Source organism: Podarcis muralis, chromosome 7 (genome assembly GCF_964188315.1).
Source record: "Podarcis muralis chromosome 7, rPodMur119.hap1.1, whole genome shotgun sequence".
Lineage (NCBI taxonomy): Eukaryota > Metazoa > Chordata > Lepidosauria > Squamata > Lacertidae > Podarcis > Podarcis muralis.
The window spans coordinates 55910749-55937860 of record NC_135661.1 but is presented as its reverse complement, the minus strand read 5'-3'; the positions used below and the strand labels follow the sequence as shown (position 1 = coordinate 55937860).

The window sequence follows — 27112 nt, the reverse complement described above, 5'->3', positions numbered from 1 at the left end:
CCTGGCTACGGGAGATCGATGGAAGTCCGGCAGCCGGCTTGGGGCCATGATGGACTATATCTCCCTGGCAGTTTCCCAACTCAGGAGCCCAGTTATGTCACCCCTTGCCTGCAGAGCTGGCAGCCTCTCACCCTTTTCCCAACACCCTCCCTTGTGGACTGTTCCCTCTGGGCAGCCACTGCTGCCGTCCCTGGTCTCTGAGCTGCCAGTCACCCTCCCACCCCAAAGAGAGGTGCCTCCCAGAGGCACTATCCGCTTGCAGAGCTTATAGCCAGGGCTGCTGGAATAAACAGCTGTGTAAGCCTTTGGGAGGCAGAGACGCAAGAGGGCACCAGAGAAGGGAGGGAAGGAAAGAGGGATGGAGGCCAGTGTAGCCCACAGCACCCCTGACCATCATTCAAGGCACTCCAGGGTGCCACGGCACACTGGTTGAAAACCACTGCTATAGGACATCCGTCACCCCATCTAGTTCATCACTAGGCTTGCAGCTGGGGAAGGAAGGCTGTCTCCAAATTTCCTCTCCCCCTCAAGTTTTGTTAAAACAAATAATTAAATGTGCAGCAAAGCCTTTGTTTAAAGGTCTTCTTGTAATGTTTCTCTCTCACAGAGGCCAAGCAAACTTCTAGGCATCCTACCGAAGCCAATCAGAAGCATGCATTCTTAATATGCTATTTGAAGTGTGCAGACATCATGCATACCTGTCTCCCTCCCTAGGCTGCAGTGTGTGTGTGACAGGAGGCACAGGTTTTTCGACGGAGAAAGAATTCTGCTGATAGGATGGCTAGCAATCCTATGGGTTGCATTCAGAGAAAACCCATTGAAATTAATGAGCCTTACTTCATCATGTCTATTGGACTTAATGGGTCCACTAGGACTAGATGGATTTTTATTTTTATTTTTGGCAGGAGGAGATAATTCTGGGTTGTGTTGAAAGGCAAGAGGTACTTGAAGAGAGAGAGAGAGAGATTCATTAAGCCCTTTTTTGTTGTTGGTTTTCCCAGCTCCAACAAATTCGGAGGTAGACTGGTTCTGAACCTGGAGGTTCTATACAGCAGTCAATTGACAGGTGTCTTTCCTTCTCCAGGTTCAGGGGCAGTCTATCTCTGAATATGCTGACGGTGACAAACAACAGAAAAGCACGTTTGGCATCAGGCCCTGCTTGAAGGCTTCATCTGGTTGCCATTGTGGGAAGCAGGATGCTGGGGCTGATGGACCTTTGGCATCATCTGCACAGATGCTTTTGTATCCAGAGGGATACCCATCCCTTAAAGAAGAGAAATTGCTCATGTCTGTTCGGTTTCCTGAGCCCACTTTATTTTTATTTTTGCCAACCTGTGAACACAACTGAGTGCTTCGAGGACCTAGGCATGTTGTGAAGCCACGGTGATTTTGATTCTGTGGATTATACTACAGACAGAAAAAGGAAACTTTTGACTGCTCTCTTCCACAGAGAGACAGAGCAATGGAGAAATTTCTTGAACAACAATGGGCTATCAGCTCTGCCCAAGGCATGACAGATAACTGTAACAACCAAGGGAAAGAAAGGCATAACGTTTTACAAGGACAGGAAGAAACACCATGGACAGAATAACTGCCATACAGAGGAAGAACAAGGATATAGTTTGAGTTCCTCACTTGTAGTTTTATAAATCATTTAATGTGTCAACATGAATAGAAGTTATTATGATTGGAATGTAATTGAAATTAATAAGATTTTGGAACACAGATACAAAGAATATCATCAAACCATCAAACCTAGCATGTGGGGGGCTACTTTATCGAAGTTATATGATTCGGTATTTGAACAATTTGTATTAATAGTTGTATTATAATTTGGTATTGTTATAATGAGGCTATTATTGGACTGTAATTGAAAACTAATAAAGCTATTATTTTAAAAATATTTTAAAAATATTTTAAAAAGGACTTCCGGCTCTCTGTCCTCCAGCTACATATGATATTCATTCCTTAAAATCAAGGCATGCTATCTTCCATAAACCAGTATTTTTGCAGTCTTCAAATCATGATATTACAAGTTCATTTTCTCTTTCATAAGAAATTTCCAATCCTTAACTAATGTCAGTAATGATGTTTTTCTAATTAAACATGTTAACTTTGCCCTCTCAGCCAGATCCAATAACTTTATCAGCCATTCTTCTATAGTGGGTAGGGCTTTATCTTTCCATCTCTGTGCGTGTAGCAATCTCACCGCTGTACTGATATATTGTAGTAAAAATAAAAATAAAAATCTTCCAAGGATCTCAAGGTGGTGTACATGGTTCTCCTCCTGCCCATTTCATCTTCACAACAACCTTGTGAGGTAGGCTAGGCTTAAGCAATGGTGACTAGCTGAAGGTCAGTCGGAGTGGGGATTTGAACCCTGGTCTCCCAGGTCATAGTCTAGCACACTCACCATTACGCCACACTTATCATTGCTCCTCCTCAGGGAGGTGGGAGAGGAGAGGAAGCACCCTTGTAGTAGGGTTGGTTGGAGGAGATGGGAAAGTGTGAACCCAGAGGGAAGGGATGGGAGCTGGGAAGAAGTGGGAAAAACATACAAGCTACGGGACAAGGATAACTGTGACTTTAAAGATGAATGGGACCCCTTTACAAAGTATTTGAAGACGCAACAAAGCGAACTGGACTCCTTGGCTGGTTTTGAATAAACATCCAAAAACTTTTTATTGATAATAATCAGCTAAATAGTTTGAGGATCTATACAACTGTGTAACATGCAAAAAACAGCATTTTTAGAGAAATCAAAGACTGGAACTGAGAGAAGTCGGGGGGTGGGGGTGGGGGTTCTGTGGGGGGAGGGAGGAAAATTGGGGAAATAAGGATGATATGTTTCTGGATAATATGTTTTGTTTTAATTTTGAATAAAGTGTTTTTTTTTTAAAAAAGGAAGGAAGTGGGGAAAATGAAAGAAAGAAGAGAAAGGTGGGAGTAGGGAGGATGGAGAGGAAGAAAAGTGCAGTGAAAAGAGCCAATCATGATCAGGAGAGAAGTACTTGACGCTTAGCTTACCCTGCCCACGCCATTGCCTCAATGAAAATCGCTGCCACTCTCCAACATTTGGGGCTGGGGAAAGAGGGACTGCCCACTTGGAAGTCTACAAACAGCTGCTTCTCCACTTCCAGCTCAAAAGTGGAACAGCAGCAACCCAGAGTTGAATGATGGATCTACAAGGAAAAGACAGTGAAGAAGGGACAACCAGTTTTTAGCACCGGAGACTCAGTTACAAATTTCTGTGAGGGAAAAGACACAGAAATTGGGAGGATCGGCAGAAGCAGAGCAGATAAACATCCAAGTGCTGGCGATAATTCAAGATATGCCTTCTCAGATCCTGTTGCTCTTTTTTGTTAAAGTTACAAGCTTGGTGGATCAGGGGAATGCGTTTAATCGCTGGATCAATAGCGTAAGTCCACACTTGACCTTTGAAGGTACATCTAGTCCACATCATTTACTTTTTCTTGATGTAGAATTTTTTGTGGATGAGTCCAGAATTAAAGTGCGTCCTTATAAGAAAAGCACAGATAGAAATTCCTTGTTGCATTATAGATCTCATCATCCCAAACATCTCCGTGATAACCTTCCTTTAGGTCCGTTTCTAAGATTAAAACGCAATTCATCTGACCCACAAGACTTTAAAGCACATTCAAATCTGCTTTCTGCATCCTTATTACAACAAGGTTATCCAAACTCTGTAATAACAACTGCCATTCAAAACACACAATTAAGAGAGAGGTCGACCCTTCTGACATCTGGTTCGCATGTTAACACTAGATCTTCGCGTATTTACACTTCCCTAGAATATAACCATATGACTTTCGAAATTGAGAAAATTATCAGACGTCATTGGCATATTCTTAAGAACATCCCTGGGTGTGATAATACCCCCCCCCCTTTTTGCCAAACGACACACCAAGTCACTAAAAGATATATTGGTGCATATGGATTTAAAATCAACACCCATATAATGTACGTTGTCTGGTCCTCCACATGGTTCTTTAAATGTGGGCATTGTACCTCCTGCAAATATGCTCTGCCGGTAAAAGAGTTTAACAACAAAGAAGGTTTTAATTTCGTTTTACAGGCATTTGCCACATGTGCTACTGCACGTGTAATTTACGTGATTAGATGTCCCTGTGGATTGTTGTATGTAGGTCATACTCTCAGACCTATCAAAGTAAGAATATCAGAACACCAATCTAGGTTCAGGAACAATGTAATAGATTCTCCTTTAGTACAACATTTTATTGAAGCATCTCATTCCAATGAGGACTTGACATTTTTTGTAATTTGGAAGTATTCACATCCTGTAGAATGAGCTAAAAAAATCCTTATGCAGAAAGAAACTAGGTTTATTTTCTTATTCAATTCCTTACATCCCTCAGGTCTGAATACTGAAATTGATTATAGTTGTTTTTTGTGAATTTGTACTAATGTTTACATGTAGAACACCTGAGCATGGACTAAGTTTGCTTCACCTCTGTGGGCCAAGTGGATTATTTTGAGTACTTAATTGTGCATCTGTGGATTGCTATTATTTTAGATCCAAAAAGTGTTTACATTAATGTATGAGTTTGTATTAATGTGTACATGTATATCATCGGAACATGGATTAAGTTTTATTTATTTTTGCTGCACCATATGGGTCACTTTAAGAAAGATATTCTGTATCTGTGGATAGCCAACACCTGTAACCCAATCAAAATTGTGCTTGTCCATATAGCCCTACTTTGTAACAGTTGCTGCTTACCACAGCTACTACTATGCCATAAGATCTACTGTCTTGTAATATCACATATGGTATGTACAGTTATTTATTGTTTGATATTATTTTTGCTGTAAAATGTGTGAGATCATATTGTATTATTTGCATTACTTAGTGCTTTAACTACTGATGAAGCCCAGGATGGCGAAACAAGGCCAATATTCTGGAAATCCTTGTCGAGACTCTGTGAAAGGATTTTGTGGAACTGTAACAACCTTTCATGTGGATTGTTTGGACTTTATGAACAGACAGGTGGAATAGACACCATTACACGGATGGACCTTGTGCATGAACTGACTAGAGAATGATCTGATCCACTGGGTCTTCTGCTTTGTTCATTTGTTGAACTTTATGAGTTACTTCTGTTGAAATTTACAATTTGATACAATGAATAGTATACCTTATTTATCTAAGAACACAGACGGTTACGTCTCGTGTGTTCATTGAGGATGCTTTATGTGACCATAGGTTGTACACTTATGCAGGAAGAACCAGCTGCACAAATATAAGATGGGGAACACGTGGCTTGCCAGTAGTACATGTGAAAAGGATCAAGAGGTCTTAGTAGACCACAATATTAACATGATGCAGCAGTAGGAAAAATGCTATTGCTATTGTATGCTGCCTCAGCATCCTGTAGTCTACAATTAAGGTCAATGTTTGCAATATAAAATTGATTTGCAACGCTGCGTAGCTGTGGTTTTAAAATATGTAGCAATAATGGTGGCAGGGAGGTGCTCGTGATAATGCTATTTTTTACCAGGGGAACATCACAAACCTTTCTTACGGATGAGCTGTACCTTCAGGACAATGCACATTCATAGACTCTCTCAGCACATGGGCAGTTCACTGCAAAAGGGAAAAGGAATAAAAGCTTTCCAGAATATGGGGAATATGTGGGTTGGGCCCTGAGCAATGGCTATAGCAGGCTTTTATTGTAGAGGCAGCTGATGGGGGAGTGGCTCCATTTATGGGGCTTCAGCCTGAGAACCACAGATAAATGAAGGTGAGGAACGCCATTGCTCAATCCACCACCACCAGAAAGAGCCCTGTTTGGTCAGACCAAAGGCCCTGCCACCTTCTCTCTCTCTAGTCCACAGGGAACAAGTATTCAGAGATGTGATGCCTCTGAGAGTGGAGGTAATACAGCCATTGGTGGTCTTGTCCATATAAGGCCTTCAACCTTTGCAGGACCGTCTGTCTCCAGGAACTGCATTCCAAGGAAACCAGAACCTGAATATGCATTGCAGCACTGGGTTTCTCACTGCTTGGAGGAGCGTGCAGAACAATGCAGCACATTTTAATGGCATGTTTTGAGGCTGTCTGATACATTCCATGCACAATCATGGTGCTAATCCTTACAGCAGCTGGCAGAGTCTGAGATGGTGGCTTGCTTCCTGTTAGCTGCCTAGTGGTCTCAGAACTGAGGGGAAGGCTTAAACCTAGGACTTCCTAGTTCTCCCATTTAGCCGCAATGTCCCACCAGCAGTCTTTAAGGGAAGAGTCTGACCAAGGGGTAGTCGAGGAGTTGTGGACTGTGGGGTGGTGGGCAGCCAATGGTCTTTCAGGCAAGGTTCCTCAGGAAGTTGTCAGACTTGATTAGTCCTGCATTTCCTTGATCATCATTCTCCAATTAATGAGTGGACAATGCGTTCAGAAATTATCAAAAGGAAGAGAAAATTCTAGAGAAATTCTCATAGGTGGCATGAGTGCAGGCAGGGATGTATGAATGTGCCTCAACCTGTTCCAACATTCAATTGAACTTTGACCCAGTATTTTTCATTCTGCTGCATTGGATTTATTTTGCACTAGTCTTCCTTCGATTTCGCCGAGGAGCTATATATGTTTTTTGAGGTACAGCATATCCCAGTGTACAATATGCCTGCAGATCTCAGCCATCAACAGACATTTACAAATCAGTTACCTGCCTGCGTGTTCCCTTTCAAAGCTAATGGACTTCCAGAGGGGTAGCCCAATTAGTCTTTTGCAGCAAAATCAACAAAAAAGCCTCGTGCTAAAGCTAATGAAGGAGCTAATGGTCCCTCATAAAGCCATCTATGTAGCCTTGCTATCTTGACTTTACCATTTGGTATAAACTTATCCTTCTCAGACATCAAAGAAAAGGCAGTTTCACATCCTGTTGATAGATTGTTCTTAGTGTCTCAACCGAATGAACTCCAACATGCCCACAGGAATTCATTAAAACATTTCTCATTTGTTCACTCTCCTATGATGTACATGCATCATTTTTGTATTACAACACTTCATTTCATAAGTGTGTTTCATACAGAAAATGGACATGTGGGTGCATCAACAGAAATGTAACACGGAAGCTTTTATCTGCAGAACTGGTCCTGTTACAGGTGCCAAATAATACCTGCTCCTCATCTGTAATAAATCAATCTTTTAGTGTGCCAGCGCTCACACTGGAACTCCTTGCCTCTTGATATCAGGCAGGCACCTTCACTGTACTATTTTCACTCTACTATTTTGCTTAGACAAGCCTACCTGGATATTTAAAACATTGATGCGTGTTTTTATCTGCTTTGTTTATTGCTGATTTTAATATTTTGAATGGTTTAAATTGTTGTTATTCATTGTTTCATTTTTGGGGGGTAAACCTGGACAGGGAAAGGCTTGCCACAGTAGTTCATGCATTGCTTACTTCAAGACCAAAATGTGCTCTGTGTGGGGCTTCGCTTGCACTTGATCTGGAAGCTGCAGTTAGTGCAGAATGCTGCAGCATGGTTGCTTACAGGAGTGAGGTCTTGTCAGCATAGAACACCTGTGCTCAGAGATCTGCACTGGCTGTCAATCTGATACTGGTCCAGGTTCAAGGTGTTACTATTCGCATGTAAACCCTATCTGTAAGACATCTTTTAGTGTGACAGCGCCTAGACTTTGGAAATCTCTGCTGATTAAGACCAATCAGGTGTCTTCAGGCGTGCCTTTTTCACCACCTGCTAAAAACCTGGCACCTACCCAGATGCTTAGAAAGTTGAGGTAATTTTAATCTGCTTTTGCATGTTTTATAGTGTGGTTGTTAATCTTTCTCAATCCCCCCCCCCTTTTTTGTAAACTGCTTTGAGGTGGTGGTGGTTTTTACAACCCAGCAGTGCATTTATGAAATAAATGAATAAACTAAGTAAATAAATTGGTGAACGGAGGAACTGATTGGGCTGCTTAGAAGTGACACAGACCCACCAGGGTGAGATTCTCGAGGAATAAAACTGGGGCATCTGACAGACTCACAGTGGAAAATCGATATGTCTGCCCAAAGTACAATAATGCCAAAAAGTTCGTTTTAATGGTGACCGACATTTTGTGTAAGCATGCATGGACTGTCAGCCTGAAGGATAAGATAGGGAAAATGTGGGGCATTATTCATACCCTCCAACATACTTCTGCATGTTAAGATTTTTTATAAAAGTTTTTCATGATACAGGCAACCCTCCCCGGCTAACTCCAGTACCCATGCTCAACCCCCATAATCTCCTTGTCCCCTGCCCGCCAGGCCTGCCTGCACCTTCCCCACTACTCATCCATCCTAAGGGCCTGCCCAGGACCTCCTCCAGCTGCTGCCTTCTCTTCAGGCCTGACTCATTCTCCTTGTTTTTATTTGGCATGGCGGGCAGGATGGCTGGCGGGGGAAGAGTGCCAGCCTCCCACTGCAGGGATGGTTGCTGTGGCATTCCTATTGCCTCACTCCCCCCTCCTTCTCTTCTTCCCACTACTTCTGCTGCTACTCCACTGGCCAGCCAGCCGGCCTTCCTATCTCCCTCCCTCAGACCCAGTGCAAGACTCTTCCCCCCACACCCTGCCTGCCTTCTCCAACTCCCAGGAGTGGTGACAAAGGAGGTGGTGGTGGTGAAGGTGGTGGAGGAGTCCTCAGTCAGCAGCACTCTCTTCCTCCCTGCTTCCCACAATGTGGAGCCATTTCTGGTTAGCGTATCCTCAACAACGATGGGTATTTTTAACTCTGCATGAAAAAGTGAGAAGCCATGGCAGCTTAAGGTCAGCAAACTTTTTCAGCAGGGGGCTGGTCCATCTTCCCTCAGACCTTGTGGGGGGTCCGGACTATATGGGGGGGGGGGAATGAATGAATTCCTATGCCCCACAAATAACCCAGAGATGCATTTTAAATAAAAGCACACATTCTACTCATGTAAAAATACCAGGCAGGCCCCACAAATAACCCAGAGGTGCATTTTAATAAAAGGACACATTCTACTCATGTAAAAACATGCTGATTCCTGGACCGTCTGCGCGCCGGATTTAGAAGTCGATTGGGCCGCATCTGGCCCCCAGGCCTTAGTTTGCCTACACATGGCTTAAGAGTTTCCATGATGATCCCAGCATTTTTAGGGCAGTTAGAGACTGTGCTAATAGAATCAGCTAGCCATAGGACTGTGAGGAGGGCAGGCAGGAAGCTTCATGAGCTCAGGGGCACTGTCTTCTCCTCTGCTCAGTAAGGAAGCAGGCCTCTCAGGGTACACAAGTGGGATGGGTGCCACTATCAGGGCAGATGAGGCAGCAAGGTGGAGGCTGCCATATTGTCAGAGGTAAAAACCTGGACAAAAAAAGTTGGGATGTCGCCGAGCCCGCACCAGAGACACCTGAAACAGAGCCCGAAACCAAGCCCAAGATGTCCATGTCAGAGCCCAAGACAGAGACGGAGCCCAGGTTGCCTGAGAACAATCCTGAACCTGAGCTGTCTGCATGCACACAATTGTTTAACGCCCCCCTACCCAGACATTTACTTAAAATTGTAAAATAAAACCCAGATGGGCATGCAGGCCCCCCCAAAGAGGACATGTCCCGGATTTCCTGGACATATGGCAACCCTGGGCAAAGGCTAATAGAGTTCTGTCAAGAGAACAAGCTGGTCATCACAAACACGCTTTTCCAACAACACAAGAGACGACTCTACACATGGACATCACCAGATGGGCAGCATCGAAATCAGATTGATTATATTCTCTGCAGCCAGAGATTTTACTTTCTTGGGCTCCATGATCACTGCAGATGGTGACAGCAGCCACGAAATTAAAAGACGCCTGCTTCTTGGGAGAAGGGCAATGACAGGCCTAGACAGCATCTTGAAAAGTAGAGACGTCACCTTACCAACAAAGGTCCGTATAGTTAAAGCCATGGTTTTCCCAGTAGTGATGTATGGAAGTGAGAGCTGGACCATCAAGAAGGCTGATCGCCGAAGAATTGATGCTTTTGAATTATGGTGCTGGAGAAGACTCTTGAGAGTCCCATGGACTGCAAGAAGATCAAACGCATCCATTCTTAAGGAAATCAGCCCTGAGTGCTCACTGGAAGGACAGATCGTGAAGCTGAGGCTCCAGTACTTTGGCCACCTCATGAGAAGAGAAGACTCTCTGGGAAAGACCCTGATGTTGGGAAAGATGGAGGGCACAAGGAGAAGGGGGCGACAGAGGACGAGATGGTTGGATAGTGTTTTCGAGGTTACCAGCATGAGTTTGACCAAACTGCGGGAAGTAGTGGAGGACAGAGGTGCCTGGCGTGCTCTGGTCCATGGGGTCACGAAGAGTCGGACACGCCTAAACGACTAAACAACAACAACAATGGCAACCCTAAAGTAAGGGGGAGGAGGATAAGGAGGAGGATGGGGAATGAGTCCTCCTGGGATGCCACTGGACAGGACCAGCCTATCAGACAAAACAGCAGTGGATAGTGGATTGGTCATATAGATTGTTAGGTGGGTCCAAAGTGTTGTGTTAGTCCAGCCTTCCTCAACCAGGCACCTTCGGATGTTTTCAACTATAACTCCCAGCAGCATGGTCAATGGTTAAGGGTGATGGAGTTGCAGTCCATAACATACAAAGTGTAGTGGGTGGTGGAAGGCTGTGTTAGCCCATGCACAGGCCAGTCTATTGCTCCATGTGGCATTCATCTTTATTTTTTGGTGAGTGGATGTCTCCTTACCTTATTAAAGGATTAGATTTGAACTTCGGACCTTGTGCATGTAAAATGCAACCTCTTCCAACAAGCTATGTCTTCTCTTTCAGGCCCTCCGGTTCCGCTCTGCCTTAATGGAGGCAGCCCCCACAACAGTAGAAATTGTTGGGGAAGGAAAAACAAGGATGATTGAGGGTAATTATCCTTGCAAATTCCCCCCAGGGATGGGAGGGGGGCGAATGGGCTTCACTCACAGTTTGTCTCTGTACCTGGCTCTCGCTCTGGCATGGATTGTGAGAGGTAGGGAGCCACTGAGTGCAAAAGCACTTTGCCTGCCAATAACACCCTCTTACACCACCATTAAGAAGCAGAGATTCTCCTGCTAATTAGAGTTTAATTTGGACTAATGAACAGGCACGTGCTAGAAGAGATGAGATAATAAATTGTGGAACTGAATCAGCTGCAAGGTCATTAAGGTTTGAACTTGAAAGTGCAAAAGACAGTGAGGGGTGAGGGGAGCTATGGTTTCTTTATTTAAAGTTTTCTTCTCTACATTTATTATTTGGCAACCCTCCTCTAAATCTTAGTTCAAATTATGTGATAATAGTTTTTACCGGCAATAAGTTATATGTAATTGAATTAAGGAGCAGACGGGAGGTCAGGTCTGTAGTCAAAAGACCTCTTTTCTTTTTGTTATAATGCTTTGTGTTTGTTGTTGTTGTTTTTTACTTCACTTATTATTATTTCTACTTGTTTTTTTGTTTAGTTTTGATGTATGATTTTCCCCATTGTGCATTAATAATAAATAAATAAATTTTAAAAGTAAAGAAAAAAAGAAAGAAGACTCCATTCGGTGTAAAAGACGGTGTTGGGGGAGGGGAGCCTATGGCTTCTTTATATAAAGTTTTCTTCTCTACATTTATGATTCAGCGACTCTCCCTTGAAATGCTAGTTCAAGTTATGTATGTACAGGTTAAGAGAGATGTAACTGGATTGCAGTTATGGAATATAATGTTAAATGGAACTCTGTGTGTTAAAAAGAAAAGAAAAGAAAAAGGGAGGGAAGCTCTATTTTGCAAAAGGTTTACAAAGGAAACTAAGAGCTGATTCTTCCCCATCCTCTATTATCTACGGACTGAACTGAATAATGCTGAAAGGACTTGGAATTTAATTTAATTGGAAGTATATTTGCTGATCTTTGGCTGAATGGAGGGGTGAAAGGAATCTGCGAGCTTGATTGTGGGTGGAGGACTTGACCTGGCATGTGTAACAGAGACTTGGCTGGATGAAGCAGATGGGCCTGTCTTAGCTGCTGCTCGTCCACCAGGTTTCTCTTACGCACAGCAATCCAGGTCATGTGGGTCTTTATTTTGGCTGTGAGTCCTGGAAGACCCGCAGGCATTTTTCCACCTGCGCTGGGGGGGGGGGGGCGGGCACAACCAGATGCCTTTGGGAAAAGCCCAAATAGGACCCAAGAGCACTTTCCCCACCGATGGTTCCAGCAACTGGAATTCAGAAGCTTCTCTGCCTCCAACCATGTAGGAAGAGCACAATCATCTTGGTTAGTAGCCACTGGGAGTCCTCTCCTCCAGGAATTTGTCTCCTCCTCTTTTAAAGCCCTCCAGCTTGGTGTCTCTCACCGCCTCCCGCAGGAGTGAGTGCCATAGTTTATGTTCCGAAAAAAAAAACCCCTTTTCTCCCCACCTCCCAACTTCCCCCAGCTTCGTTGGCTGGTGTTGTGGGGGAGAAAAACTTCTCCGCTCCCCGCACAAATTGTTTCAAGCTCTTTTAGAACGTCGCCAAGTTCCGCCGCCCGCCCCGCTGCCCATCATGGGTGCTCCACCTCGCCCCGAAAGGAAAAGGTCCCCAATGTTGTAACCTTGTGGCTTTTGGTCGCCATCCTCGGTTAGTGGGAAGGTGGATGGGCGTGGGTAGGGAGCAAGGCGGCAAGCGCGGCGCTGCGTGGCGCCCGGAGACCAACGGGACGGGGCGTGTCCGCGCCTCTGGCTTAAGTACTCTTTGGGAAGCCTGGGCAGCAGCAGCAGCAGCAGCAGCAGCAGCAGCAGCAGCAGCAGCAGCAGCAGGTGCCTGGCTCAGTGCTGTGGAAGCCGTCGGAAGAACTGCTGCGCCGCCGCCGCCGCCCTCGAGGATTTCGCTGCCCAGCCATGGCTCCTTCCCCACAGCAGCCCCGCGGGCACACACGCGCCGAGATCCAGAAGCGCTGCGCGGCGGGCGAGTGCCTGGTGCTGGTGGGCCCCCGCCGCGTCTACGACCTGTCAGCCTTCGTGCGGCTCCACCCGGGCGGACCCGAGCTGCTCCTCCAGCGGGCCGGCACCGACGTGAGCGCCGAGCTGGACGGACCACCGCACCGGCACTCGGAGAACGCGCGCCGCTGGCTCGAGCAGTATTACGTGGGCGACCTTGACGACGACAACGCGCGGCAGCAGCAAGAGGTAACGCGGGCGCCTCCTCGAAAGTTTTCCCCACTCTTGGTTACGGGGCAGGCAGGAATCCAACCGGGCAAGCCGCCGCCGCCGCCGGGCAGCTGGTTCTTTCGGAGGGGTTAATCAGTGGGGCGGGGACGGGCGCGCGGATTACAAACCCCAGACATAATTAAATATACTCTTTCTTTGTGGATGTGGGTGGGGGAGTGCCTGAAGAAGAACAAGGGGTGTGTGTGTGTCTATCTGTGGGTAGCCTGGAAAGCCAAGTTGTGGCTGCCGGGCACGTCCACAGGTGTTCAGTGAGCTGGGGGCATCATCATCATACCCACCATCACTGCAGTGGGGTGTCTGTGTAGCAGCACCTCCTGCCCCAGGTACACCCAGGCGGAACCATCAGGTGAGGGAACATGAGCATCATCCCTCATCATCCTCTATCCGGCTCTGTCTACTAGTAGATTCGAAATGAAATGTCTCAACAACAGTTGTTACATTCTTTTGACCCCAAGTGTTCAGAAAAGTCTCTCAAAATCTTTTTATGATTTCTACTTTTAGTTAAGTATTTTTATTTATTTACTTGATTTAGTGGGGGGGGGGGTAGCTGCTCTCCCCACCCACTGGCTACACCCATAGTTGTGCTGTCATTGAATGGTGGAGGGGGAGGCTGAGGGGGCAGAATGAACCCTCCCCCCCTTCCCCATCCTTTGATATTTTTCCTCCAATCTAGCCATTATTTTCCCCCCAGTTCAGCCAAATTGTGGGCCCCCCACTCCTAGAAGCAAGAGCTAAGGGGGTGGCTATCCCAAAAGGCAACTGGGGGCTGGTCTGGCCTGGTCTGGCCTGGCCTGACCCCCCTCTGGCCTTCCTGTAATTTGAGTGTGGCTGGATGTGCATCTTTCGCAACCCTGGAAGAGCCCTGTGTTGAAGCAGGCAGGTTTCCTGGCAATGGGCAGTGCCTGTGCTGGGGCTGCCTTGCCCCCTTCCCCAATGGGGTGTGTTTGTGTGTGCTGGTTGAGGAGCAGGAATGTGCTTTTACAAGGCTGTTCATTCCATTTTTTGAAACATTTCCCTAACTGTTTATTTCCACATTTTATTTGAGCTTTCTCAAATAAAGAAACTATAGTGGAGCGTAGTGCAAGTTTGGTGCTCATTTCCATATTGCTTGCAAATGGATTGTTTCTGGAAGCAAATGACACGGAATACCAAACTTGCACTATGTTGCAGTTCCAGAAGAGGCTTTTGTGTCATATTAAAGCTCGGACATAATGTAACACAGGTGTGTGTTGTGTGAGGTGAGGTGCCGTGGAAAAAAACCCCAAACTGCTGCATGAATTGAGGAGTTGGAAAGGGATCCTAGGGGTCATCCAGCCCAACCCTCCCTCCAGAATGCAGAGCTCCAGTTGGGGCTTGAAAACCCAGCTGGGCTTGGCTGTGCCTTGATAGCACACTGCTCTGGTGACAGTAGCTCTAAGCAGGGCATTCCTGGATCAGGAAAGGCGTTGGCAAGCGCTGAAATTGTGATGCCATCAGCAAGGGTGGACGGAGGGCACCTCCTGTGCCCTTGGGAAACTTTATGGTTGGTGCTTAACTAACTTGTGGAACTCACCTGGGCAGCTTGTAATGCGCCGAAGGGTTAGGAAACTCAAAAGGCCTTCCCTGCTCCCGCTGCTGTCACCCACCCCACCCCAGATCCCTCAGCATGGCTGATGGTTGGGGATAGTGGTCAAGCAATATTCAGAGGTCCTCCCCTCATGCACCAGAGAGACTTTTTGTCTGATTCTGCTGGGGCACGTGCTTGCGCTTGCACAGCAAGTGAGGTCCCCACCCCCCCGTTCTGAACCTCTGATTTGCCAACGTCTATGGGGTGTGTGCAAGGAAGACAATGACTGTCTGCTGTCATGAAGGAGTGGTGCTTATGAAACAACATGTAATGCATGATGCTGCTTATCTCCTTGTCTCTCCTCCCTATTGCAGATCATGCCCCTAGTCCCTTAGTAAGTATTCAGCCTCTTAGGGCCATGATTGAAATGATGAGATAAACTTTGCCACAGTGTATGTGTTTCACAGTAAAGAGAGGTAGCTCCCCAGCGAGGCTGCCCTTTTGAGTAGAAGACCAGCATTCTTCTGCTTGATGCTTTCCGCTCTTGTCATTTTCCTGCTGAAGATCACCCTCCCTAGACTGCTTTGCTCAGTGAGAGAGTCCCCTTGCCATGATAAAAGCACCTTTGGGAGGGTGCATGAAAACATCCACACAAAGAAAACATACCACCGCAAGTTTTTATTTTACACAAAAGCAGCAAAACTTTTTGGTGTGTGATTTTGATCTGAGAAAATGGCTCTTTCTCCACCCATCCACCCACCCACTGATTTTTCTGCTCAAGTCTGCAGCCTTCTGGGGCAAATTTATCTTTGTATACATTTGTGAAAAAATGGGGACAGAGTAACCTGCTGCTATGCAGCTCGTCCTCTTGGTTAATTTAGTGTTGGTTGCCTTTAGGGCACAGGTGAAAGGTGGGGCTCAGTGGAGGGATCCACCTGCAAACTGGATGCCAGAGCAAATAGGAAGCACCTTTGTATGAGCCAGCATGGCCAGGCCTGGGCTGCTAATGATTATCTGGGATATTTTGCCTCCCATTCTTGGGCTGAGCTCCCCTGCAAAGCTACACACTCCCCTCCACCTGCTCCCCACCCCCACCCTGACTTAATCAGGTTTCTGAGAAAGGACAGCATGGTGGGGCTGTCTGTGGAGGATCCAGCCTGGCGATTTTAAAACTGAGCTTGCTGACTTTTGCACAGATGCAAAACCAACTATTGGGAATCTTAGGTGCTTTTGTTTTAAATGCATTTGTTCAGTTCCCCAGAATGTTACATTGCAACATCAAAATGCATGACAAATAGACATTGATTGCAATCTTGCAGCAGGGAGGAGTCATGTTCTTGAGAGTTACTGAATTAATGTCAATTCATTAGCAGGAGGTGTGAGCCTTTGAAAAACTTTGATTAAAACATCGTAAAAGCCCTGTTGGATCAGAACTCTGGCCTACTGAGTCCTGCACCCTGTTCCTCAGATGCCCATAAGAGGAAACCTGCTAGGATCACCATGTGTCTGGAATTTCCCAGACGTAGCTGGGATCTGTCCATCAAAAACGGTGTCTGGGTGGAATTTTCAAAAAGCGGCTGAAATTTCCAGGAAAACCCAGGCACATGGCAGTCCATATTGAGCCCATATTTCCCTAAAAAATAGGTATAAAACTCAACAACCTTTGTGTCCGGATTTTCACTTTTTGAAAAATGGCAACCCTAAAACCTGCAAGCCTCACCTGAGCATAAGAGGGCTGTCCCTCCCTACCCTTGTTGTTCCTAAAAAATTGAAAAGAAATGAGTCTGAAAGGGCAAGGCACGGGACAACCTTGTTGGTGTCGTCCCCCACCCAAGACAATATGGCCAAGTGGTCTATGCCAAGTGGGTGGGTGAGGCTTGGAGGGCAGTTTCTTTGAGTCTGCTCCTCCTATATGTCCAGTCTTTTAAGGGCTTGCCCATCGGTGGGTATTATGTCCTCTCTCCCACTCTTGACAAAATGTTGAGGTTTAGGAAAAGGCAGCAGAACTGTTGTGTTCCTCCTGCAGGGAATTTTCAAGGTTTGTTAAGATGCCCTTGCATTGAATGGATAACGCTGCATTTGGGGCCCTGGTGTGAAGACCTCTGGAAAGACCTGTGGCCGAGCACCAAGGGGCCTTGCAGTTTGGAAAGCTCAGCTGCAAATAAAAATAATAATGATAACAACAACAATTGTACCCCGCTCATCTGACTGGGTTGCCCCAGCCACTCTGGGCGGCTTCCAGTGTATATAAAAACGGAATAAAACATTAAACATTAAAACCGTCCCCATACAGGGCTGCCTTCAGGTGTCTTCTAAAGGTTGTATAGTTACTTATCTCCTTGACATCTGATGGGAGGGCATTCCACAGGGTGGGTGCCACCACCAAGAAGCCCCTGGGTTTGGGGTCAGTCCCTTGCTGGTGTGGGAATGCTTACCTCTGGCTTGTGCGACTGGAAGAAAAGCAGCCAGGGAGGGACTGGCATGTCTGATGGCGTGAGGTGCCCGATCCACAGGTGGGCTAAAGCTGAGGTGGTGGTGAGCCAGATCATGGAACTGGGGGTGCTTTCTGAACTGGGGGACCAGGGGTTGTGGTTGAAACTCTGGACTTAATAGACTTTTTTGTGGGGGGACAGTGGTCTTTAGATTGTTGTGTGTCTTCCTTTGCTTTCTCAAAATGCGCACACCAGGCCTGCTGCATTTGGGGGCCCTCCTGCTCATTCTGCTGAGCGGTGCCCTTGATCTCCACCTCTAAAGTCCTGCCCTCAAAGTTCCAGAGAGGACAGGAGTTGAGGTCAAGGGTAGCTAAGAAGAGGAGCTAAGTGGTCTGTCCCAAGGAGCAAGGAGTACAGCTGGGACGGGACTTTCGCTCCAGGCAAAGCAAAGTTCTAGTCGAGCAAAAATCCAAGCCTGACCTGGAAGTACTTGCAGCCATGCCAGGAAGAGCTGCTGGCTGCTCTGGGGCTTGGGGTCATGCTGGAAATTAGGAGGTCGCCTCAGGCTCCTCTTCCCCTGCTCTGAAACCTTGAGTGGCTAGAGTACACTAGTTGCTGGAAACCACAGGAAGGCAGAGCGCTGCCCTTGTGCTTGGGCCCTGCTTGCTAACTCCCCACAGGTATCTGGTTGGCCACTGTGAGAACAGGTTGCTTGGGGCAATCCAGAAAGCTCTTCTGATGTTCTTATGGCTGACGCTCAAAGAAGGCTTCTTGTGCTCCTTCTAGGAGACTTGGGCATATACCGTACATCCTTGATTTGACTCAAGCTCAAGAAGCATGCCAATATAATGTGGGGACGGTAGCAGTTGTTGATGCCCAATTCTAGGAGAAATGTGTGTTTTAGTCTTCTGAACTGTTTGTGTGTGGACAGAATAGGTGCTTTATTCCTCCTGTGTAATGATTTATCTATCATACAGGTGTGGCCTTCCCTGTTTCGCCATCTGAGGCCTTGCTTGCCAGCTGCTGCTGTTGCTGGGGATGGGGCGCTTATAGGGACACTGCCCCATGGCATCTCACCATCTGAGGCAGGTGTTTCTGTCCGCCTCATGGGTGGGCCGGCCCTGCTGCCATGTTTAGGAGCAAGTTTCAGCAGCAACTTGACCTATGGCCAAGGTCTTTATGAAGGCTTGTACTCGGTGAGGCAAGAGCACATGGCAAAGCACCTTTCTCTAAAATCCATGTGTGGTAATACAGGGCCTTTGTTCTCCTCCAGGGCCTTTTGGGAGCCTCAGTTATTCACTCCCTCCTTTGGGACAGAATTAGCTCCCTGCTTGTCTCAGCGCACCAAGGTAGCTTTGCAGTGGGGCCCGAGGCACAAGGATGAGGCAACCACACTTCTGTGAGACAGTGAAAAGGAAGCCCTCCTTCATGCAAGCACGTAGTTAAACTATGGAACTCGCTCCCACAGGAAGCAGTGACGGCCACCAATTTGGATGGCTTTCAAAGAGGGTCAGGCAATTTCCTGGAGGAGAGGGGCTGCTGATGGCTGCCTCTTGTTCTGAGCCTGCAAAGTGCGTAAATCTGCCATACAGATTAAATAAGAAATTTAGCAGCAGAGAAGGGAGCAAATCTAGATGATGTCAGCCGTTGGGAAAACCGAGGGATTTAATCCAGAAGTGGAAGGATGGCAGCAAGACTTGGGCCAGTACCATTTTCTGATTCTGATTAAAATTGTTATTAGGATTGGAATAACACTTGCAGTTTACTGCTGAATTTTGGATATAATGGAGATGTGAATTATTATAAAAGAGGCAGGAGGAAATGATTAACAATATAACCCATAAATTTAAAAAAACCTGTTTGTGTGTATATAAAAAGTTTGGGCCAGTACCTCTTGGCTAATGATGGACAAAATGCAATCTTTCTCAATGTTTGTAGAAGCAAAGCTTGCTTCATTTTATGAGGCTCAGTGCAGCCCTATAAAGCCTCCCCCCCACTTTTAAACACACCCACACATTTCTTTGCTTGTAGGGCAAATAAAGAGCCCAGCATCTTAATTTCCTAGAGGTGTTGCCCAAGCATCCTCCTCCAAGGTCTCCGCCACCTCCCGGGGAGTGTGCAGGTGCTGGGCTCCGACCCCCTTCCTCCTGGCTGCCTGCTCGTGTCTTCTGCGCCTCTCTCTTCGCCATCTCCTTCCGTGCCCCTCGGCTCTCCTTGTCCCTCCACAGGCAGAACGAGTCCAGCGAGGTTTCGGGAATGCGCCAAGCCAGACAAACGAGTTCTTATTCTCTCCCCTTTGAAATGCCATTGATGATGTGTAAAGGCAGGCGATATGGGGAAGCAGCCACGGAGGCAGACCGAGCACAGCCTGGCACCAAGGGAGCGGCTCGCCAGCGGCGCTGGGGGGCACTGGCCTCGGTGACAATCGCCTTATCTTGCCCTTGTCAGAGCCCGACCCAAGAGAAACACTCCGCGGTGACATGGAGAGGAGAGAAAGCAAACAGGGACCTCCTGCTGCTGCACAGCTAGCCTCAGGCGGCGCCTTGCAATGGAGCTTCTCGGTTATTCTCTGGGGAAAGAGCCAAGACGAATCAGAAATTAGGATGCTTGCATGTGCCTGCGAGTGCGTGCTCTCACTCTGCTGTCGGCACAGGGGGCGCTTTCAGTGAAAAAGGACTGAATGAAACAAAGACACATTTTTAAAATACACATCAGAAGTCAGGTGCGGAAGGAAGCAGGTGTGCTGACAGGCGAGGGGAGGGTTGGTTTGGATTGCATTTGAGCCAAGCCAAGGCTGCTCTTTCCGAAACGATACAGGCGTCCTTTGAAATTTGTACTTATCAGAATCTTGCAATGCAGAAAGATGCATATCTAGGAAAACAAGTGTGCATTTTAAAAAACCACAACCCACAACAATATTAGTGAAATCAATCAATTAATTAAATTTCTATACCACCCTTCCTTTGAAGATTACAGGGTAGTTTACAATACAAAAACCACAAAAATACATACCATAATAACAAGCAAAACCATACTCCCACAGTTTAAAAGGCCATAGATTGTTTCATTAGCCCAAGGCCTGGGAGAAGAGGAATGTCTAAATATGTCTAAATATATGTAATGAAGGCACCAGGCAAGCCTTCCAGGGGAGAGCAATCCACAAAAAGTGCCCCTGATGATTAAATAAGGTTAAATCGTATTATATTAGGGATGTCAGCCTTGCAAAAATGTGTATATTAAGAGAAGTTAGCACAAAAAATGTTGATGAATTGGCTTTTTTCTTTTTTAAATCACAAACTGATTTATGGTTGTTGGTTTGTTTTTTTTGTAATCCTGTCACTTTTCATACCACAAATGTTTTCAGGTCTTTTTGCCACATGTTCTTTGTGCTACAGTTCAAGATGGCAATAATGTGCTAACGTTAGGGAAGCATTGCAGAACAACTAATACAGCACAATGATGTGTGGATGGTCCGGTATAATTCCACCATTGATGTACTATAATTGCATCAGTGACATACTGCAGAATATACCCCTTCCCCTCGAAAAAGCCTATAATATGAAAAGTGACAGGATTTCTGCATAAAATTGTGGGATATTGCAGTGACGGAGTGAAGCTGTATTTGTGCCCAGAAACAGGTGCAAAGAGTATTGAATTGGGAATTGTGTCTAACCGCCTTGAATACCGTCATAAATACCAGTAATCATGAATGCACGATAAAAAGAACCTCTGGAGGGATTGCTTACTGCAACATTTCCACATTGTTCGCATTAAGGGGCAATTCAGGTGTGAAGGGGCTGTGGCGGTCCCACTGCTGTCCTTGATGCAATAGCCTGGATGTTTGAGGTAGGGGAGCTTATGGAGGTAGCAGTCTCTATGTGAGTCAGGTGCCTATACACAAAAGCTTCCTGTCCATTTGATATGATGCAGCCTTTCACCCGAATAATGTGTCTGGAGAGAGAGAGAGAGAGAGAGAGAGAGAGGTGGTGGCGGCAAAGGAGGATCCCTGCTGATCAACTGCAAACCATTTGCAGGTTTCCCCAGTGCTGGATTTACGTATAAGCTAAACAAGCTATAGCTTAGGGCCCCACTCTCTTGGGGACCACAAAAAAATTTAAAGGGAAAAAAACCCTGGATGTACATTTCCAAAATATAAAATAAAAAACAAATAAAATAAAACTTACATACAGGTAGAGCTTAATAATTATTTCACTATTAATATACTTATTAGTTGTATTTCAGTTCACCAATTACTTTGATAAAATACATATTTTGTTATGTGCAAATGGCTTAAGATACCTATTAGGTCCATAAATTACCATACAGCATATATCCAGCACAAAAAACAGTGACAATTTGTTGTTGACAAAGGACAGCTGGACATATAAAGGGCCCCATTACCCCATTAGGGACTCATCAAACCTAGATCCGGCCCTGGTTCTCCCAGTCAATCCTTCACACAAAACACCTAAACCTAAATACAATAACAATACATAACAGGACATATAATATCCTTGCAGCGTAACACTGAAAAGTTAATTATCAACAAAAACAGCTCATTCGATTTATATTAACATTTAAGTAAGTGTGCAGTTTACTAAAAGGGCAAGTCAAAGAATCCTTTAAGCAGCTCCCTTATGGAGGTTCCTGCAGCTGGAAGGTAGGGTAAAGCAGGTGAAAAATCACCAACACTGAGCCTCTCCTTCCTTTGGAAACAGCTCCCTTCCATCTTCCATAGCCAGCTTGCGAGATGCCAGTTGGCACCTCCTAGCCCAGGGCTTTCTAGACGGCACCTGCAACCTCACCCAGGTTAGTTACATACTGTACTTCCTGGGAACATAGAGCAGGGGTTTTGCAACCCACAGCCTCCTAAGTTCTCCATCACCGGCTGGCTCATCCGGTTGCCCATTGGGGGACTTTGTCAACCCTAGCTAGATTTGCTTGGCTGCATTCTGACCATGCATTTAATTTTGAGATAAGAAACCGTGCAGTAAAGAGGCAGCAGCCACACACCCTCTCACACCCTTTGAGAGAAGTGAGCGCTGCTGAGTAATCCACTTTTGCAACAGGGTTGATGAATTCTTGGTCGTGCTTGCAACCTGCTCTTTCAGCTCAAACACTCACAGATTTGTGTGTTAGTATGGGCTGAGGTTGTACCTCACACCCTCTCAGTCAACTCGACAGGACCCAGGATCAATATTTACGGTGTTTGACTCCACTCCTTGGTCGCGTTTCGTCATTCTGGATAGTTTTCAGTAGCAAGTATGTGAACGGTGCCTGGTTCTCTTCCTTGAAAAGAGAAGTGTACGTGTGTCTGTAGGGGTCCCTTATGTTGCTTTTTATATTGCTTTAGTTTTATTAGTGCTCAATTACTTTTTAATGATGGTATTTCCCCCCCCCCCATTTTGCTTGTGATTCGTATTCTTTTTGTAAACCACCTTGAGTCCCAGTCCGGGTGAAAGGTATGAAACAAAGAAAGAGAGAATGAATGAATGAATGAATGAAGAGCCTAATGGACCATCTAGTCCAGGCTCCTGTTCTCACAGTGGCCAGTCAGATCCCTCTGGGAAACACCAGGATTTGAGCACAAGAGGACTCATCCCTCCTGTGGTTTCCAGAAAGTGCTATTCAGAAGCATTGCAGCCTCCAAGCGTGGAGGCAGAGCACAGCCATCGTGGCTAATAGCAGTGCTTTTTCTGGCAGCACGCAACATTATGCAGTACCGCTACCTTTTGCCCAGCTTAGGGAAGGAGGCGTGATGCTTTGACAGGATCTTGGACCCTGCTGCCTCCTTCCCAGAACTGGGCAGGGGAGGTCTCTTCACCTGGGTGGCAGCACCCCAAGTAGGTGGGTGGGTGAGGGAGCATCAAGCAGCTAACCTGCCCTCACTGCCCAGCCTTGCCCTCAGGCCATGTCCCTCCCCAATGTGCTTGCTCCTCCCGCTGCTTGCTGCTGGCTGCTGGCACTAGCTGGTAGCCATTGGTAGCCACCTCCTCCATGAATTTTTTTCATGCCTTTTTAAAAACCCATCCAAGATGGCGGCCATCACTGGCTCCTGTGGGAGGGAGTTTCATATCTTAACTCTGTGCTGTGTGAAGAAGGACTTTATCTTGTCTTTCTTGAATCTTCTAACATTCCACTACTACTATTATGGGGGGTATTTTTCTAGCCACTTTACATAATTTTATAATATTTTTGAGCTGTGTCTGATACCTGGGATGGGATTCTTGTTAGAATAAAGTTATAAACTCAAACAGAAAGCAGCCAATCCCTGGTGCCCCCTCCCTCCGCCAGCTTACGCTCCGTGGCCCAGGGCACGTGTACCTGGCTTCCCCACCCCACACACGCTTGCTTGTTTCCCCCCTGTGGCTGACTTAGCTCTTTTCTAGGTCACCTCTAGATGACCAGTTCATTGAGTAGAAGAAGAGTTTGGATTTGATATCCCGCCTTTCACTCCCTTTAAGGAGTCTCAAAGCGGCTAACATTCTCCTTTCCCTTCCTCCCCCACAACAAACACTCTGTGAGGTGAGTGGGGCTGAGAGACTTCAAAGAAGTGTGACTGGCCCAAGGTCACCCAGCAGCTGCATGTGAAGGAGCGGAGACGCGAACCCGGTTCCCCAGATTACGAGACTACCGCTCTTAACCACTACACCACACTGGCTCTCATCATGATTTGTTTTTGGGAGAGGTTAGATGAGGCAGCATTAAGCAAAAATGTCCAGGTTTTTGGGGAAGTAGGTTTGCTGCACAGGGAGCACAAAATCCACTCCAATGGCACCACCTGAATTTGCTCTGGTGCGCAATTGAATCCCACCCACTAAATAGGGATGGTCGGGAATCACCCTAAATTGAGTAGCAAGTGTTCACTCCGTAGATGTTACCTGCTGGTTTTAAGTGGTAGCTATGAAAGTTACGAAATGGAGAAAATAAAAGTTACGAACATAATAAGCAATGCATAAACAAAAGGACAAATGAAAACGGCACAGAACAACATACCACCTTTTGAGTTCTCAGGACCTGGCTCTTTAGGATGTTAAGCAAAACCAAGGAGTGGGTGAGAAAGTGAAGGCCCAGAATTATGCTGGAGCCCAAAAGTCTGCAGGTGCATCAATATGATGATGAAATGCAGGAGCAGTTCGACCCACTTAATCGGATTAGTCTCTAGTAGGTGCACAACGATTTCAGAATCCCCTGAAAGTTGCTGTGGTAAAACGAAACAAACCTTTTATTGTTACAATGGCCAACACGGAGAAAACAAAATAAGAAGCACATTAAAAATGCTATCCTAATGTGTCTAATAGCATAAAGGAGAATCAATAAAATGAGTTAGATTAAAAAATAATAACACCAAGTAAAATAAAATGGACATTGATGTCTTGGCTCACCCCAGCTAAGGAAGACACCTGTCTGATACAGATAGGTAGCCGTGTTGGTCTGCCATAGTCAAAACAAAAAAAATTCCTTCCAGTAGCACCTTAAAGACCAACTAAGTCTGATAGTTAAGTCTTTATTGACAAAAGAAGCACTTTCAGCAGCTTCCACAGTACTGTGGCTGCACATGCACGCACACACATGGTTCTAGTCACTAGGCAGCTGTGCCTTAGACTGTGCCCCTCTTCCGGCTTATATACCCTTTCCGGAAGGATACAGAAGTCTCCACTGCTCTTCCCACTTCAAGCCCCTCCTGGTTCTAGGAGACAGTGGGGTGGGGGAAGTTGAGGCGTCTTCTGACCTGCCTGTTGCCAGAACAGCATCTTCTTGAGCCATATCTGGCTCATCCTCCTCCTCCTCGGGCTGCCCTGACTCTCCCTGTTCCCCCTGCCCTCACTTCTGCTTTTCAGGCTGTGCCACACCCCCTACATCACTAGTCCCCTCTCCTGGGTCACTCCCCTGGTCCCCAGCCTCTGCCACCCACTCTTCGGAGCCCTTACAGACAGTTGAGATGAAATCCTGTTGCCAACTCCGAGCAGGGAAGCTGTAGAAAATCTGCAATCAGTTCTGGCGGGTTTTGCTCACTGAAGAGCCCAGTCCTTGGCCACACTGAACATGACAGATGCATCCTGAGCCAAAAGGCATAGATTAGGTTGTTATAAAATGCACCTGATCATCCTGGCAGATTTGATCAGAAGGGGTTGATAAAGATATTATGCAAGTCACAGTAAAAGGAGAAATACAGGACAACCAAATGGTCACCAACTGGTCCTCTCCAGAGTCTCAGGGACACTTGTGTCCATGGTGGTGATGGAGTTATTTGTGTAGCTGAGGTAGAGAAAGAACAAAGCTGCCCCCCCCCCCCAATATTTTGAGGATAGAAAATTGTCCCTTGCTCAAATGGGAAAACTGACTCCTTTGTGAGGCAGAGAGCAACACCCAAGGGAAACATGGTGGTTTTTGTATATATTTGCAAAGTTGGAGGTTTTAGGCAGAGCACCAGGTAAAAGGGCAATGAAAGCTGATGTGGGTAGCACGGCCTGTTGGTTGGGACCTTGTAACTCCCACCCCCACAAAGTAAAGATCTGTGTTCAAATGGTAGAAGGCATATTCTGTCAGCGTTACAATCCCATCTGTAGCCAGCTGAACTCAGCAATTTCATAAGCTGTAAAAATAGGGAAGATGCTACAGTATGTTTGTTCATTAGAACATAATTTTCAAAATCACTATAGCGCAGTAAGTGTTGTGATGCCCCCCACCCACCCCCTGGACCAGCATATCTGCCTGGGTTTATCTTATAGAAAACAGCAAGTTTTGCCTAGGATAATCTTGAAATCTCTCTTCAACCTCCTGCATCTCTTGACCAAGACAGGGCAACTTGTCACCTTTCAGATCTTACTGGACTCACAATTCTCAGCAGCCAATGATGGGAGTTGGGAGGGATGATGAAAGTTGTAGTCCAACAACACTGCAAGGGTCATGAGTTTCTCACCCTGAGGTATACGTTAGATTCCCCACTCTTCCCTTATATGTGAATAGGGCAGATCAGTGTGAACCAATAGGTGTGGCTGCTGATTGTCCCAGTTGGTGTGATCCTTAGATAAGGTATGCAAACCTCTTTTTTGAAGCAGCAGAATCTGGGCAGAGCGGAGAGGGTTGGGCACATGGCTGGGGAGAGCTTTGAATGGGAGGACAAGGAAGCAGAAGCGGTGCAGCCTGAGTCATTTTGTGGCCTGATACAATTTAGCAAATGGCTCCCCTTACCCCCAAGGCAAGGTGCAGCATTCCCAAAGCTCTGTGAGAATCTCACGAGTGCCTCTCTTTGGGAGTTAAAATTCAGTACTAATTAGATTGCTGTTCGAGAAAATATACAGAAAAGGTTTTCTCCCTTTCTCTGAACACTAGAAGTTGTGGACATCCATTGAATTCTGGGTGGTCCAGGACAGATAAATAGGAGGGACTTCTTCATACAGAGCATAGTTAAACTATGGCACTCCCTCCCACAGGAGGCAGTGGTGGTCATAAACCTAGATGGCTTTAAAAGAGGATTAGACAAATTCATGGCTACTAGCCATGGTGCCTATGTTCTCCCTCCACTGGAGGTCCATGAGTTCTAGTGCTATGAGGCAGGTAGAAAAACCATTCTCTATCCATTTTATCCATGCAGTGCTTAACTTTATAAACTTCTATCATGTTACTTTTTACTCACCTTTTCTATAAACTAAAAAGTTATAGGTACGGCAACCATTCCTCACAAAGGGGTTGCTCCATCACCCTCATCATTTTTTGTTTCCTTTCCCAATTCTGACGTAAACTTTTTGAGAACAGAACGCGACTGTATAAAGTGTTCCAAGTCCGGTCACATCATATAGATTTGTCTAACAGTGTTGTAATATTGGCAGTTTTATTTTCAAGTGCTGTTATTTTCAACAGCCAAGTCCAAAACAGGCTGGATTATTAGAAACCTCAGAGAAAAGGGAGGTGTCAATGGCCATTGTTGGTT

The 27112-nt window shown here is 46.1% G+C and overlaps 1 protein-coding gene across 1 annotated transcript in view; it reads left to right on the top strand.

Moving 5' to 3' along the window:
• The first annotated feature begins 12401 nt into the window (after positions 1-12401).
• Positions 12402-27112, top strand: part of FA2H (fatty acid 2-hydroxylase) — a 69780-nt gene continuing 55069 nt past the window's right edge. Inside the window, exon 1 of the mRNA XM_028739326.2 lies at positions 12402-13158. Coding sequence (XP_028595159.2) covers positions 12871-13158 — 288 coding nt within the window. The 5' untranslated portion in view covers positions 12402-12870. The remainder of the gene's footprint in view (positions 13159-27112) is intronic.